This window comes from Brachycentrus maculatus, unplaced genomic scaffold (assembly GCF_059751285.1).
Source record: "Brachycentrus maculatus isolate JH-2025_06_01 unplaced genomic scaffold, ASM5975128v1 h1tg000393l, whole genome shotgun sequence".
Lineage (NCBI taxonomy): Eukaryota > Metazoa > Arthropoda > Insecta > Trichoptera > Brachycentridae > Brachycentrus > Brachycentrus maculatus.
In genome coordinates this window covers 632045-652760 of record NW_028281142.1, presented here as the reverse complement: position 1 = coordinate 652760, position 20716 = coordinate 632045, and the positions used below count along the sequence as shown (strand labels likewise).

Genomic DNA, 20716 nt, shown 5'->3' with positions numbered 1-20716 from the left:
ATGTTTTTAATTTTTTAAATAAATGTATACAGTTTAAAGGAAAAAAAACCCACTTTACCAACCTTCGCTGATCATATTCGAGTGTGTATGGACCTCATAACACTATACTGACGCATAAACTAAATAATTGTAGCAATAACAGTACAGTACCCCTTGTGAAAGTGTGGCATCCTTGTTTATTGGTTTTGTTATTCGTAAAGATAATGTACAATCAGGGGTCAAAACAAGTAAAGTTTCGTTCTTATTTACTGTGAATCGGTGCAAAAACACGTCTCGTCGTCTACAGTACTAAAATACACATCCATTTAGATTATATGACTAGTCAAATATCAAAGATAAGTGTTGTGTTTACTCGTTGACATTGCGTACTTTGAATTTGTTTATATACAAGCAATTTTATCATAAAGTAATATTATGTGATTTTATTCAAGTTATAACGAGGCATTTGGTGCAGTGATTTGGGAACAACATCACCTTTGAATATCGTCATTCATTTAAATAAAAATACTGAATTTTTGGAATAAATCCGTGTGAATCGATAAAAATAATATATAATATAATTCAAACAATGGTTTGATTGAAATTTTACATTATAATAATAGTGAATAATTGGTCAAACATGAAAACAAGAAAGATTTAGTAGTATTTTTTTAGTTTGTAAGATCTCTTACTGCTTTTATTAAAAAAAAACATTCAAACAGTAATCGAGTCTGTCGCATTGCGTAGTGTTTTTAAGATAATTTAAAAGAGTTCAATCGTCCGAAACATGGGTTTTAAATTCACAAAACGACAATGGATGACAATAATTGCAATGTCGATTGCGGATTTCTGCAATGCTATTTGTGTCTCATTGCAAGCTCCGTTCTATCCTCATGAGGTACGTATTTACTATAATGAAAACTAACTAACCATCACGCCGCTTCCCCGCAGGGGTAGGCAGAGAGAATAGAGCGCCACACCACTCTGTCCTTACAAACATTCTTCGTCTCTTCCACGTTCATGCATCTCCTCATACATACCCGCCGATTGTTACGACTCCTAACCTGACCACTTTCAAGTATTTGGCATACCTGATCGTGCCATGTTTTTCTCAGTCTTCCTCTGCTTCTTTTCCCACTAACATTTGCCTCATAAATTTGTTTTACCGTTCTTTCCTCATTCATTCGTTCTACATGTCCAAACCATCTAAACACACCTTTCTTAATTTTATCGATAATGCTTATCTCAGCTTTGCATTCCTTCCTTATTTCACTATTCGCACATCTATCATACATCGTTTTGTTGCACATTCTTCTGAGAGATCGCATTCAGTCTACTTTTATCCTTCGTTTGCCAACTCCATGTTTCACTTCTATACATTACAGTTGGAACCAGGACTCCGTTGTGCACTGCCAGTTTAGCTATACTATAATGATATGATATAGGTACTTTATGATATGATATACTATAGCTTTACTATAATGATCTTAAAATAATTCTCCCAACATATGAGATTACAAATATATTGCTTCAAATATGGTTTAAAACGACTCACAGCAACACCAAACTGATTTTGAACTATATTCATCATCATAATACACGAGGATATAATTGAATTTGATTTTGTTTTGCTCCTTACCTTTCAATAACCTTTCATTCAAAACTATATGTCACTCACTCCTTTCAACAACGTCGTATATAAAAAAACTAGATTTTTCAGGAGGTCGTTTTTAAAGTTTAAAAATATAATGAAATATATTAAAAATAAATATCAAGCCACTTTTTTTTCTATGCAACGGATCTTTTTAGGTAGAATGTTTTATTTTGAATTAAAAATATATTTAGTATATTTAAAAAATAATTAAGCAATACCTATTCTTCAAAATGCAAAAACAACACTTTCTGCCCTGTAGCGGGTAAATATTGAAAAATTTGTCGCTTTTGCAGGGATAAAGTCCATTTTCTGGATATTCACAAAAAATTTGCAAACATACACTACTGAAAATTGTCGATTTTTGATATATGACCTTGTTGAAAGGAGTGAGCGATGTGTATTTGAAAGAAAAACTTATTTTTCGATACAAAAATGTATTTTATGAATAAAATTCAATCACGTCAAATGTTACCTGGGTAAAAAATAATTTAATTGCGATTTAATATACGTTGGGTTTTAAATCAAATAAACTTTGTTATTGTCCATATTGTCCATATTGTCCGTTCTGGAGGTCCCGGGTTCGATTCCCAGGGGGGTTTAATAAATATAAGTGATTTTTTCACTCTAATATTTATTCAATATTACACTGGACTGGTACCTGAAGTGGAGGGCTGATCACCTTTCCTTCATGTGTAATCGATCGAGATAACACTGCGTTTATATGAAGCAGTGCCCTATGCACCATTGGGGTGCGGTAAGGGTTTTATATATATTATATTGTCCATATGGCAACTAAAATTTAAGGTGACGTAACATTTATAAAATACGGAGAGTTAAAAAAAAAATTACAAAGTTTTTTATAATGCTTGATAAAATTAATTAAAATTAAACGAAAAAAAAGACTGTGTCCAAATTTTTTTTGGCCAACGCTGCATTTAATTTTACTTGCGGGTTGTTTACCACCATTTTTATCGATATCTTAACGTAAATAATGGAAAAATAGACGTTTGGGTATTCACAGGGTTAACGACCTATCGTTGGCCGGTTTAAGTACTTACTTAACTAACTAATATATTATTAGATTAAAACCAATATTTTTAGCTTTTCCACTTTATTTTTATTTGACCAGCGACCGGGTTTCGTCGTTACCGACATTGCCGGTCTGATGATGTCGGTAACGACGAAACCCGGTCGCTGGTCAAATAAAAATAAAGTGGAAAAGCTAAAAATATTGGTTTTAATCTAATAATATATTAAAAATGTAATTCCATCACGAAGTGTCAGTGGATAATATAAATCAATTGATAAAATTATGTTTTTTTTTCTAAAAACAATTTTTTCGTTATTTTCCATATTATTCTTAATAAAGCAACTTAATTTTAAAATATTTTTTTTTTTTATTCAGAGAAGTTGAGGAATAATATAGACTTTATAAAACAAATAAATACTTTGTTTTACCAACTTTGTATTAGTTTAATAATAATGCAAAGTGATTTTTTCACTTATATTTAAAAAAAACCCTTATTCGCACCCAATGGTGCATAGGGCACTGCGTCATATAAACGCAGTGTTATCTTGATCGTTTACACATGAAGGAAAGGTAATCAGCCTTCTGCTTCAGGTACCAGTCCAGGGTAATATTGAATAAATATTACCCCCCTTGGGAATCGAACCTGAGCTGAGCGTGCTGACCATTACACTACGGAGGCGGACAACTTATGTACAAATATTTATTCAATATTACCCTGCACCGGTACCTGAAGCTGACAGCTGACCACCTTTCCTTTATGTGTTAACGATCAAGATAACACTGCGTTTATATGATGCAGTACCCTATGCACCATCGGGTGCGGATGAGGGTTTGAAGAAGATTTATGTGTTTTTAATTTAAGTTTTACTTGGTGAATTTCATTATTACTTAAAATCTACTGTGACACGTGTTTCGATACATTCCGCATACTTTTCAAATACCGTATGTACATACACTGTTAAAAAATAATGCGGAATACATCGAAACACGTGTCACAGTAGATTTCAACAAATAGTGGTATTTTCTACGTAAAACTAAAATTAAAAATGTTTAGATTTTACCACAAAGTGACTGCCAAATCAATTAATGAAGATATATGAGATCGAAAATTTTTCAAAGTGTAGTTGTCATTCATGGGTAGACTGGTGAATGTTACACGTGTAAAAAGTGATCACTCAAACGTAAATACCCAGATTTCACCTTTGTTGATATGTCAAAATGTAATGTTAAAGTTCCCCGATATCGTTATTTATTTAATGGCTTCTGCCATAGAAGATTGTATGAATAATTACCAAAATTAAATATTTACATTTATTTTAACGACGCATTAATCACTGTGTATATTATCAAGAAAAAGCCGCTATCAGTCTCCAAATATTATCTGACATATATTGTAATTTTATTTATATTAAATTAATAACAGCGAGATAGTTTGTCAATAAAAATGGTTGTCAGTTGTCAAAATGATTTGATTTTTATTTCCTGTTATAATAATTATTTCCTGAAAAAAATAGTAAATTTATGTATGATATTGATATTTAGACCCGGTATTTGATAAGTCGCAACTTATTTTACTCTTAATCCAGATAATTTAAACATTTAATGTAATTATTTTTTTTTAAACACCGTTTTTGCATTGAAAAAAATAAGTTTTTATTTTAAAAAAATATTATTATTTTGAAAAGAAAAGTGTTATAGAAAGGCAAGGAATTGATTTTTTTCTCTTTTTACTAAAAAAACAAAAATATATCCAAAATACACCCTTAAAAACAATCGGGTGTGGAAAGACGTGTTACCTCTTTGGCGGTTGGCTGGCGAATGAATTCTGTCTTTACGAATATCACCTTTATGTGAATCTCATGTATGGAAGTGAAGCATGGAGTTAGCAAAAGAAGGATGAAAGTAGACTGAATGCAGTCGAAATGTGATTTCTCAGTGCGGCAGAACGATGAATGATAGATGTTCTAATGGTGATATAAGGAAAGAATGCAAGGATTAAGTAAGGTTTATTGATAACTAACTAACCATCATGCCGCTTTTCCGCAGGGTTAGGCAGAGAGAATAGAACGCTACACCACTCTGTTTTTGCAAACATTCTTCGCCTCTTCCACGTTCATGCATCTCCTCATACATACCCGCCGATTATTACGACTCCTAACCTGACCATTTTCAAGTATTTGGCATACCTGATCGTGCCATGTTTTTCTCGGACTTCCTCTGTTCTTTTTTCCAATTACATTCGCCTCATAAATTTGTTTTACCGTTCTTTCCTCACTCATTCGTTCTACATATCGAAACCATCTCAACACACCTTTCTTAATTTTATCGAAAATGCTTATCTCAGCTTTGCATTCCTTCCTTATTTCACTATTCGGACATGTATCATACATCGTTTTGTCTCACATTCTTCTGAGAGATCGCATTTCGACTGCATTTAGTCTACTTTCATTATTCTTTTGCCAACTCCATGTTTCACTTCCATAAATAAGAGTTGGAACCAGGACTCCGTTATGCACTGCCAGTTTAGCTTCCGCTGATAGGTTTATATTTGCCATAACTGATTTCAGTGCACCATTCACTTTGTTCCCAGCATTCACTCTCCTTTCTTTGTCTTTATCAAGGATTATCGATAAAATTAAGAAAGGTGTGTTTACATGGTTTAGACATGTGGAACGAATGATTGAAGAAAGTACATAAGTAGAGAGTAAAACAAATTAAACCTAGTAAAATTTGACATTATCAAATATTTCAAATACTATAATGTAGTCAGGTCAGAGTCGGAATAATCGGCGGGTATGTATCTCCTCATGCATGAATGTGGCAGAGGCGAAGATTGTTTGCAAGGACAGAGTAGCGTGGCGTTCTATATTCTCTGCCTACTCTTGCCGAAAGCGGCGTGATGGTCAGTCAATTAATTAGTTTTTAATAAAAATATGATTTTATTTTTATTTTAACGACAATTCTAATCTTTCCGTAGAAAGTAAAATGTGCAGGCCTTTGAGGTTTGTTTTGAGTATACATAAAATTTTTGCTTAAAACCGTTTTTGTATTCAAGAAATAAGCTTTTTTTCGTAATAAATATGTGGTTTTGAAAAGAAAAGAGTTAAAAGGTAAAGAGCTAAAATAAAAATCACGAAAATATATTTTCAATACATCGTAGTCGTACAGGAGAAAGTGACCAACAACCAAAACGTAAAATGTTCAGGAGGGCCATTTAAGTCACATTTGCTTGGCAAGAAAATAAACAACAATGCAGTTTGTCATTTTTAACAAGTCAGTATGTTACACTTCCAAGTTTAAAATCCTTTGGTTTTTTTTCAGGGCAATATTAAGCTAGTAATATATCAAATAGTCAATGATCACGTTTTTAAAAATAATAAAGCCGGTCACGTACAGAATTGTGTTAGCAAGTACACCTTAATTGCAAATAATAAGTGAAATTCTCCATTTCAGGCTGAGAAAAAAGGCTGTGTCGCGACTGAATATGGTCTAGTGTTTGGTATATTCGAACTGGTGGTATTCTGCGTCAGCCCATTCTATGGTTCTCACCTCAACAAAATAGGGCCCAGAGTCCTCTTCAACGGAGGCATCTTCACCACTGGAACATGTGCCATTCTCTTTGGGTATGTATTCAATGAATGCTTAAAAATCCAATTACTTTGGGTACCTATTCAGTTATGTTTAAAAATCCATTGACCCATTCTTGGTTGGCACATTTTGCCAGCAATGTACCAGCAATGACCAGTTAGCAGTCGCACTGTTATCTAGATAAAGTATACAGTTTTTAAGTGATTAATTAGAATCGGAACTTTTTCCAAAATTACGTAGAAAATGTGATAATCTTAGTTCCAAATTGATAATTCATTTCATGACATTCTACAAAGAAAATCGATTATGCAGTGCCATATTTTCATTTTTTCTGCAAAGTTATGTTGACTTGCCATTAAATTTTGTGCAAAGTTATATTGACTTGCCATTAAATTTATATTGTTATATTATTTCGAGAAATAAAAATACTTTGTGTTCTGATCCACTCACATTTTTATTAACCAACTAGTTTCGGCAACAACCTGTTGCCCTCTTCAGGGTTACATTTATTACTGTAACCCTGAAGAGGGCAACAGGTTGTTGCCGAAACTAGTTGGTTAATAAAAATGTGAGTGGATCAGACACAAAGTATTTTTATTTCTCAAAATAATATATCAATATGATCCACATAGTTAATGCTTTCAATATTCAAAACAAAATTTATATTGACTTGCCATTAAATCTCACTTGCCATAAAAAGGATGATTTAAATATGAAAATAGAACTTTTTTATTAGACCACATTTGTACCTATTATTTTTAATTTTTTTATTTAATATGGTTACAAAAGTTTTTAAAAAAAATTCATTTAATATACATTTCTACTTTCACAATTTTAAAATTGATAACGCAGTTCTCTCCAATAAAGAGACTAAGCTCTTGTCTAGAGCTCTGTAGTTCTCTAAACTAACCATGTTTACATTAATAAACTTTATGGATTTATTTATTTATAATTTAATGTTTAGTAGCATATCAATCTACAATTTATTTCATATTTTGGACTATTATCGCGGAAGTTGAAAGAGTACGATGTTTTTTTTAAATTTTATTATTTATTTAAAACCGGTAAAAAATAAAGTGACATTATAACATATATGTATATAAATATATATATATATATATATATATATATATATATATATATATATATATATATATATATATATATATATATATATATATATATTTTATGTGAGTCCGCGATGGTTACCACAGAATCACAGAATATTTTATCATCAACCCAAGTTTATACTTTCATCTGCTGATGAAAATATCTGTAAAATATATGAAATTAGTTCTCGAAACTAGTTGTGTTTACCATGCATTTATAAACTCAGATTTTGACTTATACAAGTGTTTTATTCGTATATTTAAATCGCAATATTTATCAACACATACCTACTATAATGAAAAATTGACTTTTACCTTAGAATTCAACTAAAAACAAAATTCGTAAATGAGTAAAACTTCGACTCCCACTTTTGTGCTTGAATTTGGTAAATTCAATGAAATTTTTCATGGAATGTGTGTAAATTTTTACCAGAATTCTTTCACATACTAGAAAACACCTGAAAATATAGTTAACAATCAAATTATGCTTATTTTTGGAGTAATATTCAGATGATTTGAGGGTGTTTTTTTAGGTTCTTCATTCACTTTTGCTCATAGGATTAGATGCATTTTTTCTAATGTACGATTTATTGTCTTTAGATTATTAGACAAGGTGGAGGGCCACTATCCCTTCATAATCCTGAGCTTCATCATCAGGATAGTAGAAGCGATGGGCAACGCCGCCTTCCTCACAGCATCCTTCGCTATCATTGCCAAGGAGTTCCCTGACAATGTCGCTACTATGTTTGTGAGTACAATACAAATCACTGGTGCAAACTTGCTTAGTACCTAATAATAATTTGGGAAAAATGTTTCCCAATGATGAAAAGTTTTATAATGATGTAGAAAGGAGAGTGAATGCTGGGAATATAGTGAATGGTGCACTGAATTCAGTTGTAGAAAATAAAACCATAGTCTTAGGTCATCCACCAGTGGTTAGAAATGGTGAAAGGAAAAAAACTAAAAACACATTGCTTTGCTAAATCATTTCGACCATAATATTTTCCCCAATTTATTCACAGTAAAGCACCCTTGAGGTAGTATTTTACGAAAATGGCGCTATATAAATTATCCAAATTCATTATTAGTATTATTATTATTATTATTTATCCTTAATTAATAAAAGTGAAGCGTGGAGTTGGCAAAAGAAGGATGAAAGTAACCTTAAAGCAGTCCTAAAGCATTTTCTCAGACGAATGTGGGCCAAAAAAATGTATGATGTTGGTGACATTAGGAAAGAATGCAAGGCTGAGAGAAGCATTACCGATAAAATGAATGTTGGATTGAGATGGTTTTTATATATGAAAAGAACCAAATATGCACATTAAAACGATTAAAAAAATATTGAGAACTAAATCTGAACTGCAATTCTAGTCCACCTTTATTATTAAACCATTAAGAATTCCAGTAGTGATCAGGTCTTTAAGAACAGTGTCCGTCGATGGTTGCTTCTCGTTGGAAGGGACAAGGTTGAAAATGAGTCAATTAAAGTCCAGGTGTAATTGTTTTATTGTAAAACCTTTATACTTTAAATTGTTATTATTACTATTGTTTGGAATGTAATTATATACTGTAATAATTAAAAATACAAATAATAATAAAAATCAAAAATTGTATTGACATGTAAGTATTTTGGCTCAACACAGGCCATGCCTAAAGAGCCGTTATACATGTAGTAAAAAAAATGTATCTGTGAAATAAATAAATAAATTAAACAATTAAACTACATTATAGACCTTTATTCAATAACGGATACTATTTATTTATTTTTATTTATTTATTTATTTCAAAACATATTACATACATAAGTCATATACACATATTATATTCTATTTCTCATTTTGTGACATGGGATTAAGGTTAACAAGACTGGAACACAAATAATAAAGTAACAAAAAATATTTTTACTAAATAACCAAAACTAATACTAATACATATCAAAATATAAAAACAATAAACAGGTATAATAAATAGCCATAAGAAGCATATTTAAAATATAAAAAATGGGAAAATATAACAAATGAGAAAATATAAAAAAACATAAGATTAAAACTAAATATGACTAATGACTACATATATACTCCCAATAAAACTTGATTTCACACATAACAAGGATTTAATTAATTAAATAAAAAATCTTTTGAAAGTAAGGTATCCATAAGACCATTACTAAAAGCGAATAATGTCCTTGCATCTCCTTTGAAAGTTTGATCAAGTCAGATTTGTATGTCGTTATTTTAAGCACGTTTCCACGTTCTTGACAATAAGGTGGTTTCTCACTTTGCTTTTGATAGGGTTCATGCTCGAAAGAGATTGTTCTCATGGCTATGAAGAGTCGAAGAGCCTTCCAGCGGATATTTGTGCCGGAACCGCACTTAAAAGGTCAAAGACCGGCTCCGGAGCCACACCTTACCGACCCATGATGACCTTGTGTTGATTTTAGGCATCTCTGGAGACCTTCTTCGGACTTGGGCTGATTGTCGGACCTATGGTTGGAGGAGCTCTTTATTCCGTCGGTGGTTATACGACTCCCTTTGCTGTGATGGGTTCTGTGCTGTTTGGAGCAGCAATCATGACCTATTTTGCTCTTCCCAAACACGATGAACCCGAAGAAGACTCGGAAAATGGCGGTAAGTCATGACAAATACTTTATGTTCCATTTGAAAATGGTTTATAGAAGAAGTAAAAATAATAAAGAAAGATTAAAGTAGACTGAATGCAGTCAAAATGAGTTTTCTGAATTCAGAAGAATGTGCGGAAAAACGTTGTGGGACAGATGTTCGAATGATGAAATACGGAAAGAATGCTTGGCCGAGATAAGCATTATCAATAAAATTAAAAAAAGGCGTATAGAGATGGTTTTGGTATGTGAATTGAAAGAGTAAAGATAAAATAGTAAAATAAATTTAAGGTGCTAATGTGGTTGGTGACATGATCAAGTATTTCAAATACTTAGGCGTGATCAAGTCAAAAGTCATCAAAATCTTTTTAACAGCTTATTATATCAGACACTGGATTATTCACCCTAAAAATGAAATATGAATATAATATACGCAACAACTTTTATTTGAGATGAAACATCTGTCGTTTTTGCACGAAAAAAGATGGAAGTTTGACCATCCCAGGGCTAACAACCTAAGATTTGGCTGGCTTAAATGATCAATTTATACACTTGTGTAACTTTCACCATTCTGCATATTTTGGAACATCCATGTAGCATTAATTTTTGGAACTTGTATATCGTAGTCATACAGGAGAAAGTGACCAAGTGCATTGTTTTACAAAAACGTGATCATTGACTATTTGATATCTTACTAGCTTAATATTGCCCTGAAAAAATCCCAAAGGATTTTAAACTTGGAAGTATAATATATTGACTTGTTAAAAATTACTAACTGCATTGGTGTTTATTTTCTTGCCAAGCAAAAGTGACTTAAATGGCCCTCCTGAACAGTTTACGTTTTGTTAGTTGGTCACTTTCTCCTGTACGACTACGATATATGCAATGGTCTTAGGTCCTTTTCACATGTGGGTTCAATTCAATAGTTTTGGAATGATTCATATTAAATGATAGGTGTTTCATCTCAAGTTGAGTCACCTTTAATACTAAAAATATTGATGATTATTTAAAAACTTTTCCTTTCAGCCTCTTTGATCACCTTGCTTAAGATTCCATCCGTTCTGCTAGCTGCATTGACCATCATCATAGCGAGTACCAGCATTGGTTTCCTGCAAGCAACTCTTGAACCTCATTTACGACAGGTCAGTACTAACCTAATCCAGTCCAAATATTATCACTCTATGTGTAGCTCATTGTCAAAACCTTTGATGTTTTTTGAAAACGTATCCATATCGCAAAAAAGGCTGTAATAAAAGGATGCTTATACAAAAGTGACCTTTTTACGCTTGCGCTTTAAGCATGGAAGTACGTTTATGGATGCGGCTTTTTAAAGCGTCATACGATTAACGATATATGTAGGATATAAATTTGAGTAGTGTGGTTGTCAATCATGGGTAGAATGGTGTATTTTGCACGTGTGTAAAGTGATCACTTAACGAATTTATGAGACGTCGTAAGCCATTTAACTACCCAGACTTCCATATTTTTCTTCATCTATGTTGAGATATCAACAAATGTACAAAGTCAATGTTTCAAATATTTATAAAAATAAAGTGATAAATTAAATTAATAATTTATATAGTAAAATAAATTATACTCGTGTTCATTTAGGCTTATTATCTTTTTGATATTTGAAAACCCTAAGACAGAAAAATATATATTTTTTCAATAAGTAATGTATTTAATATGTATCTAGAGACAAAATATAATATTCTCATAGCGTTGATATTAGGTTAGGGCAGTATTTCGGCTCAAAGATATCTTAGTCGTACACGAGAAAGTGACCAACTAACAAAACGTAAAATGTTCAGGAGGGCCATTTATGTCACTTTTTCTCAAGAAAACAAACATCAATGCTGTTAATCATTTTTAACAAGTCAATATATTACAATATATTATACTTCCAAGTTTAAAATCGCTTTGGGATTTTTTCAGGGCAATATTAAACTAGTAAGATTTCAAATAGTCAATTATCACATTTTTGTAAAAAATGCACATGGTCACTTTTTCCTGTATGACTAAGATATATATACGTATAATATTAGCCCTGTAAATGCCCAGAATTCCATATTCTTCCTCATGTATTTTGAGTTGTCAAAAATGTATAAAATTTTAGAGTTTGAATAAATAAATAAATTCTAGTTCGAATTCACCCCTGTGATCCTTGGTCTAATGTTCATCATCAACGGAGGGGTGTACGCTGTGTCGGCTCCCGCTTGGGGGTGGGTTTGCGACAGGCCTAACTTCAACCCCAAGTGGATCAGCCTGCTGGGCTGTGTGTTCGTGGCCCTCGGCTTCACCCTTGTAGGACCGGCGCCATTCATCCCCAGCGAAACGTGAGTTATCTTCAATTATTAAATAATTATTCTTCTAATAATAATTTATTAAATAATATATTGTTTCAAAATTCTTCACCTTTGCTTTCCATTTTTCCTTTGTTTTCAAACTCCGCTCCTTGACTAACCCCCTCCCCCTAACTTTCCCCTCTCCTTATTTATAGAACAATTTAATATTTTATATTTTAGTTACTATACAGACCTGAGTGATGGAAGTTTAACTTCTGAAACATGTAGTCTATAATAAAACTCAAGTGGTAAAAAACAAGTGTTTTCTTTAATCATTATAAATAAATCAACTAATAAAAAAATATTTTGTAATTGTCAATTAATTTTCATATGATTTAATTTGTTTTTAGAACTGTATGGATTTGTATAACAGGATTGGTGTTACACGGATTTGGAATGTCATGCCAATTAGTTTCTTCCTTCACGGACGCCCTCAAAACTGCCATGTAAGTTCTTATAAAATGTGTTTTTATCATTATGCCGCCTTCCCGCAGGGGTAGGCAGAGAGAATAGAACGACATACCAATATGTATTTGAAAACAATTTTCACCTTTTCTAAATTTATGTATCTCCTCATACACGTATATACATACCCGCCGATTTTCCAACTCTTGACCTGATCACTTTTAGTATTTGACAAATTTTATATGCCAAAATTTTTTCGGTCTACTTCTGCTGTTTTTTTCAACTTCATTCACCTCATAAATATGTTTTATCGTTCTTTCCTCGCCCATTCGTGCCACATGTCCAAACCATCTCAACACAACTATACAATTTTCATAGTTACTTTTTCCACCTAAACCTTAAATTGCACCGTCTGCACTGACTGAACTCTTCGGGAAGCTGGACTGACCTGGGTGGAAACCAAGGAAATAACGTTAGACAGGGTGGCTTGCAGATGACTTGCGGCAGCCATATGCTCTAACTAGGGAGTGATGATGTATAAAGAAACTTTAAAATATTACTTTTAATTTGATTTATTATTTTATTGTTATATTATTTATATATAAAAAAATAAAACCCTTATCCGCACCCCAATGGTGCATAGGGCACTGCGTCATATAAACGCAGTGTTATCTTGATCGTTTACACATGAAGGAAAGGTGATCAGCCCTCCGCTTCAGGTACCAGTCAAGGGTAATATTGAATAAATATGACAGTGAAAAAATCACTAATATTTATTTTACCCCCCTTGGGAATCGAATCGAATTATATTATTTAAAGTTTTATTTTTGTTTTATTGTTGTTTTATTATTGATTCCAGCGGAAACGGATTCCCAAACGGAATCGAAACATATGGGCTAGTATCAGGACTATGGACTTCGACGTTTGCTCTTGGCGCCTTTATCGGTCCTACAGTTTCAGGATTTCTGTTCGACAAAACTGGATTTAGAATGTCCACCATATTCATCTTGGTACTGCACACATTATCGGTAAGGTTTTATTTATCATTGTCTAAAGAATTGACTTCGTGTGCAGACATTGGCCAGAGTCGAGCCATCCGAGTGTGATTCCTCGTCAGGAAGAATTACGATACAATACAATAAAGTCCAATTGTGTCGCCTACTTTCGAAATCCGCCAGATCCAATATAATAATATTTAAAAATAAATATAAGATATATATATATAAAACCCTTATCCGCACCCCAATGGTGCATAGGGCACTGTGTCATATTAACGCAGTGTTATCTTAATCGTTTACACATGAAGGAAAGAATTATGGATGGATAAAAAAGTGTTATGGATGAAGGAAGGATGATCAGCCCTCCGCTTCAGGTACCAGTCCAGGGTGATATTGAATAAATATTACAGTGAAAAAAATCACTTATATTTATTTTACCCCCCTTGGGAATCGAACCCGGGACCTCCAGAACGGTAGTCGAGCGTGCTGACCATTACCCTACGGAGGCGGACTTAAATAAATACTCTATCGGAATGCCAATTGTGGGTTTTATTTGTTTAAAATATTTAAATACTTGAAAACCCAGCTGAAACAGCTTGTATTTCAAACTTCGCTATATTTATGAAACTTGCCTTCTGACCCATATCGGCCAATCAGAGAGCGGGGATAAGTCAAAAATTAATATGACGTCATTATCGGTTTGTGTCTCATGTTTTTTTTTAAATACTGAAAAAATTCCCAAAAAATTCTCTATTTCATAATATTTTATCTAATGGTAGACAAATCTTTGAAACATAAATGTTAGCCGGAGAATTTGCATTTTTTGTAAAATCGACTAACATGGATCTGGCGGATTTTGAAAGATTTTTGTTTTTTTTTTTAAATTGACACAATTCGCCAATGGACTCGTTGGTGTGTTTAGCTGTCCATGAAATTCGGAGCTTGCGCCTCCAACACCACATTTCAAATGCGTCAATTTTTCTCCTTCCTGCTTCTTTTATGGTCCATGTTACAGAAGCATAAAGAAAAATGGAGAAGACCAAACTCCCGACAAGCTTCATCTTGGTGTTGTTACTCACACCCCGGTCTATTCAGATTTTGTCTAGCTTAGACATGGCACTTTTGGCAATGGCGATACGACGTCTAATATCTCCTTTTCTAAGTGCGTTCATGCTTATCTAAGAAAAAGTGGTATTTACCAAGTAAAATTTAAATTAAAAATTGATAGATATTACGACGTCTGGTCTCTTTTTTGCAAGTACCTTCATTGCTTATTTAAGAAATAGTGGTATTTCTCAAGTAAAATTTAAATTCAAAATTGATAGATAGATATTACGACGTCTGATGTCTCTTTCGCAAGTATCTTCATTGCTTATTTAAAAAATAGTGGTATTTCCCAAGTAAAATTTAAAGTCAAAATTGATAGATATTACGACGTCTGATCTCTCCTTCGCTAATTGCCTTCATTACTAATTTAAGAAACAGTGGTATTTCCCAAGTAAAATTTAAATTCAAAATAGATAGATATTACGACGTCTGATCTCTCTTTTGCAAGTATCTTCATTGCTCATTTAAGAAATAGTGATATTTCCCAAGTAAAATTTAAATTCAAAATTGATAGATATCCGCCTCCGTAGTGTAATGGTCAGCACGCTCGGCTACTGGTCTGGAGGTACCGGGCTCGATTCCCAGGGGGGTTAAATTAATATAATTGATTTTTTCACTGTAATATTTATTCAATATTACCCTGGACTGGTACCTGAAGCGGAGGGCTGATCACCTTTCCTTCATGTGTAAACGATCAAGATAACACTGCGTTTATATGACGCAGTGCCCTATGCACCATTGTTTTTTTTATATTAAACCTTTGAACGCGTTAAGCATAAAAATTCATTTAAAAAAGGCAAATTTTCCATAAAAATTAAAGTATTCTATAAATTTTCTTTTTATTTCTTTTTATTTGCTGAAGCCATGTCCATGACTTTTTCAAGTTATGGACCATAGTCGATTTACGCGTCCAAATGGATTACCCCTTAAGCATTATTTATTTATATATTAAATTTAAGCACTGATTTTTAGAGTCTAGTAAATTGTATTTTATTATTTTATATAAAGCAGTGCCCTGTACACCGTTGGGGTGCGGATAAGGGTTTTATTATTATTATTATTAAAATTTAAATTGAAAATTTATTTAAATTAAAAAAATTAACAAATTATTATTAATAAATTCAATTTAAACAATTTTAATTAAAAATTTGATAGATATTACCTCAAAGTGCCGAAACAATTAATGAAAATGTGATTCTTTTACAGGGGCTGTTAATAATGCTTTATTTGATATTTGGAAAGCAGAAGCTTGCTGAGTTTAAAGCACTAGAAGAAGAAGAAGGTGACGATAAGAATGAAGAAAACGTAGAACGGTCGTTGATTAGAGGCAATGGCTCACTGAAGAGGTATGAATAAGTTTAAATAAGAAGAAGAGTCATATCCTGAATTGAGAGAGTGATACCAGTGGACCACTTTTTTATTAATACAATTTAACCGTTTCGACAAGAACCTTGTCATCATCAGGGTTTATTAAAATCTAAAATATTAAAATACTCTCACCAAAAACTTCCACACACTCTGTAAAAAATCCTAATGTTATTTTTTTAAAGTTGTTTGATTTTATAAAGTTTATAAAATTCGCCACAAAGTATCTGCGGAAAACATTCAAGAAAAGCACTTAGTCCGTTAGCTTTGCCATTATTTTATTATTATTATATCATTATTTTGCTTTTATACTAATGTGACACAAAATATTGTGTCGGGTTGTGGTCCCGTGGTTAGAGTCGCAGACTCTTGAGTCAGAGTTGGGCCCGAACCCACTCTATTACAATTTGATACCTATTTTTAATGATAAGCAGCTTAGGTTCATAGAAGTAGTATAAAATCGATATGAAAACACAAAAAATTCTCTTTTTATTAAAATAAAAATAAAATGTTTAGAGGAATAATTTTATATTAAAATATCCCTTTTCCATTAACAAAAATAAAATCCCGCCATTAAAAAACTTTAAATTCCTGATAACTTGTCAGTTTTGTATGTGTAATGTAGGTAATTTATGCATTCTAACAAAAAAACAATCCTTTATTTACCGACGATTTTTTAAAGACTTACCTTAAAAAACAAACAAATTCTTACTTATACGGCTGTCCAAATTTAAAACACAGTAAGGGACATTTTTTGTAGTAGGTTTTTTTTGATTAAATAGACTCTACTTAGTCCAAAAATGCAAAAAAAAGTCCCTTACTGTGTTTTAAATTTGGACAGCCGTATAGTAAAAAAGTACATTTAACAAAAACATTATTAATTTCTATATCATCTTGTTCATTTACAAGTAGAGATTTATCTAATTTGATAACGCAAAAGGTTTTCTCGAAATGCTCCATAACCCGTAAAAAATTGAGAAAAAACATAATTTAATTTTTTTTTATGAAAATTCAAACAATTTTGTACAGTCATGAAGAACATTTTCGAATTTTTCCTTATTCTGTTTCAATGTACCGACTATTCTAAATATTAAACATTTTCTCTCGTATGGCTTTTGGTAGTTGATGTGTTAATATGTGAATATTCAAAAGTTCCAGATCACAAATTGGAATTTCTATCGAAAGAGCTAGACCATCTGGATTGAACAGCCTTATAGCGTGTAACAGCTTCAAAAACAGGTATCTATAATATTTTTAAATGAAATAAGTTAATATTTATTTGTAATCAATCTGAAATTTCCTGAAACAGCAATACTTATTCGCGAAACATAATAGATGCTTTGATAAATGCTTTGTGTCGGGTTGTGGTCCCGTAGTTAGTGTCAGGAAACTTTTAACCTGTCCAGGAGTATGGACGTAAATGAACGTCCGTGCGAATTTTCCTTAAAGGAGTATAGACGTTGATGAACGTCGAAGTCCGTCTGTCAGTTAGTATGATGTAACCTGTATAGCAATGACATCTGTAGATATTTGTGTGTAATTTTGTCATAGTTAAAAAATATTTCGAATAGAAGTTTTTTTAAGAAAAATATTTTTTTCATGTTAAAAGAACCCACTCCCCATAGAAAGTCGGACATAATTTTTTGTACTACCGGAAAGATTAAGTAAGAGTTGCTTGGTTCGAACCCACTCTACCACAATTTGATAGCTATTTCTGATAATGAGCCGCTTAGGCTCACAGAAATAGTATGAAATTGAAATATTTGTGTCAGTAATAAAAACACAAAAAATATTCAATTTATTATCAAACACTTACACACTTAAATATTACACAGATTTTAAACGGATTTATTTTTCTTGAAATTGAAAAATTAGAAATAAGTGAAGCGATCAATAAATAAGCAGTTAAATTTAATTTTTCACATTTGAAAATATCCCCACAGTAATTCCTTTATTTTCTTTCTCTCTTTGTTCTTATTCTAACTCTTAACTACACACAATGGTGCATAAGGCACTGCATCGTATAGAAGCAGTGTGATCTTAATCGTTAAATACACGAAAGAAAGGTGATCTGCCTTGCGCTTCAAGTACCAGTCCAGGGTGATATTAAATAAATATTAGACTGAAATATTACTAATATTTATTTCGTCCCTCTTGGGAATCGAACCAGAGACTTCCAGCATGGTAGCCTAGCGTTTTTACCACTATACTATGGAGGTGGATAAAAAAAGCTTTTTTTTAAATGATAATAATAATTTCGATTCATATATATGAGACCGTAGTAATTTCAGTTCAGTTTGTAAGTACACAAAGTGAACGATAAATAATAAAGATAGTGTCATATTCATAAATCGCTCACTCCTTTCAAGAACGTCATAAATCAAAAATCGACAATTTTCAGTTGTGCATGTTTTCAGAATGCTCAGAAAATGTACTATATCCCAGCAAAAGTGTGCATATTTTAAATTTAATATTTACCCGCTACAGGGCATAAAATGTTGTTTTTGCATTTTGAAGAAAAGGTATCATTTAATTATTTTTTTAAATATACTAAACATTTTCAAATGAAGAAAAAACCTTCAGGTTTTACCTAAAAAGATCTGGTGTACAGTAAAAAGTTCAATAAGTGGCTTGATATTTATTTTTAATACATATTGTTATATTTTCAAACTTTAAAAACGTTCTCCTTAAAAATCAGGCTTTTTTTATTTATGACGTTCTTGAAAGGAGTAAGCAATATGTAAACTATAATTGGCTCTTATTGTACACATGATTTTTTTGAATGAAGAATAAATTCCGAATTTAATTAAGCTTAGCTCATGTATTATGTATGAATGTGTCAACTTTTTCAGGAGCAGATCGTGGGCTAGGGGTAACAACAGTGTTGGTGGATATGGACGATCCTATGGAAGCATGGCTACAGACAGATATCGTCTCACATAATATTATTAAAAGCTATATATACAATATTCGCTCTAATATTAAGTAAAAAAATACCCTAACTTATACGAATACCAATACATATTTAAAGACAACAAAACCATAGAATCCATGGAATGTCATTTCAAATATAAATTGAATAATTTCATTTTGATTAACTATTTTATGGTTAATACCAATATTTAAACAAAATTGTCACACATGTTTTGATGCATTCCGCATCATTTTCAAACACAGCATCAAATTAAATCATCTATTTTTAAAACACCGTATTAAATCTAATAATCTATTTTTAAAATCTGCGTTAGTTCTTCCATCTCCCTTTTTATAGTCAGTTGTATTCAAATTCGAATTAAAAAAAAAAATTAAAATATATTTTTGTGGTAATATATAATCGAAATTTACTTAGCAAATACCAATTTTTATTAAAATCTATTATGACACGTGTTTCGATGGAGTTTTCTTTTTTATTTATCAGTGGAAACATGGGAAATAGAAAGAGACTTTAGTAACTGTAATATTGATAAGTATGGATTAATTATTATCTATTTGATATTGATGTAGAATGCACCGTAACACGTGTAACGATATATTTAAATAAATAGTAATATTTTTTTGAACATTATAAGGGCAGTTGACGATTCGGAGAACAATAAAAAACTTTATAGAATTCATATTTGAAAGATATTTTTTTTAATTGCAACAGGGCACTGCATCTCATCGTTGCAGTGTTATCTTAATAGTCAATGAAATGAGAGCAAACGCGATCGGTCTTGCAATTTAGGTACCAGTCCAGGATGACGTTTTATCAATATTTCAGTGAAAAATCATTAAATGGTCCAAACACCACACTCTTGAAATGGATGATTTAAGTTGATCACGGTAAATGATGTTTTCTTTTTTTTAACCTATGATGTTCCACCATGAATATGGTCCTTACATCATTCAAAGAAAGAATATTACTTACATTACATCGTGAATATAAATACATTTATAATTAAGTAATTTAATTGACAGGTCAAAACACGTGAACAAGCTACAAACGGTTAAGAGTTGAACTAGCCTTAGTTTATTTGAAATTTTGACACAAACCTTAGACCAGGGATAGCGAACCTTAAAAGAGCCTGAGTGTCATTTTTTTAATAAATAATATTTCGCCTGCCATATGCCATGGAAATAAAAATGCATCAAATGTTTGTGTAACTTCATATTTTATATTAACAGAGCAATAATACATAAAAAAAAATAATTACGTACTTGTCAATGGCAAAATAAAAGAAAAAAAATAGACTTCACTACACTTTGAGTGTGTCCAAATACTTGTTCACAAAATCTGGATTATCTCCAATTACAGGAGTCACTTTTATATTATATTTTGACATCTCAACAAAGATGAAGAAAAATATGGAAGTCTGGGCATTTACGGGGCTGACGACCGTCATAGACTGGTTTAAGTGATCACTTCACACACGTGTAACATTCACCAATTCTACCCATTATTGACAAACACTCTACTATGACGGTCGTCAGCCCCGTAAATGCTTAGACTTCCAAATTTTTCTTCATCTTTGATGAG

At 31.9% G+C, this 20716-nt stretch overlaps 1 protein-coding gene across 2 annotated transcripts; it reads left to right on the top strand.

Moving 5' to 3' along the window:
• Positions 1–229: 229 nt before the first annotated feature.
• LOC148303008 (MFS-type transporter SLC18B1-like) lies at positions 230–20426 on the top strand. Of its 2 annotated transcripts, none has more exons than XM_088270695.1 (11): positions 230–877; positions 6117–6286; positions 7961–8108; positions 9804–9990; positions 11007–11122; positions 12123–12316; positions 12676–12771; positions 13590–13758; positions 16042–16181; positions 17353–17439; positions 19053–20426. In XM_088270695.1, the coding sequence occupies exons 1-11, from the start codon at positions 767–769 to the stop codon at positions 19141–19143; spliced, it is 1509 nt and encodes a 502-aa protein (XP_088126821.1). In that variant the 5' UTR covers positions 230–766; the 3' UTR covers positions 19144–20426. The 2 variants fall into 2 exon arrangements, with proteins under 2 accessions (XP_088126821.1, XP_088126822.1); XM_088270696.1 differs by having other exon boundaries at positions 238–877; positions 17359–17439.
• The last annotated feature ends 290 nt before the right edge of the window (positions 20427–20716 follow it).

Bases quoted from the DNA above. Each gene is read 5' to 3' on its own strand.
- LOC148303008 (XM_088270695.1), top strand. From the start codon at position 767: ATGGGTTTTAAATTCACAAAACGACAATGGATGACAATAATTGCAATG. The intron at 878-6,116 runs GTACGTATTTAC...TCTCCATTTCAG, and splicing joins CTCCGTTCTATCCTCATGAG to GCTGAGAAAAAAGGCTGTGT. The intron at 12,317-12,675 runs GTGAGTTATCTT...ATTTGTTTTTAG, and splicing joins CCATTCATCCCCAGCGAAAC to AACTGTATGGATTTGTATAA.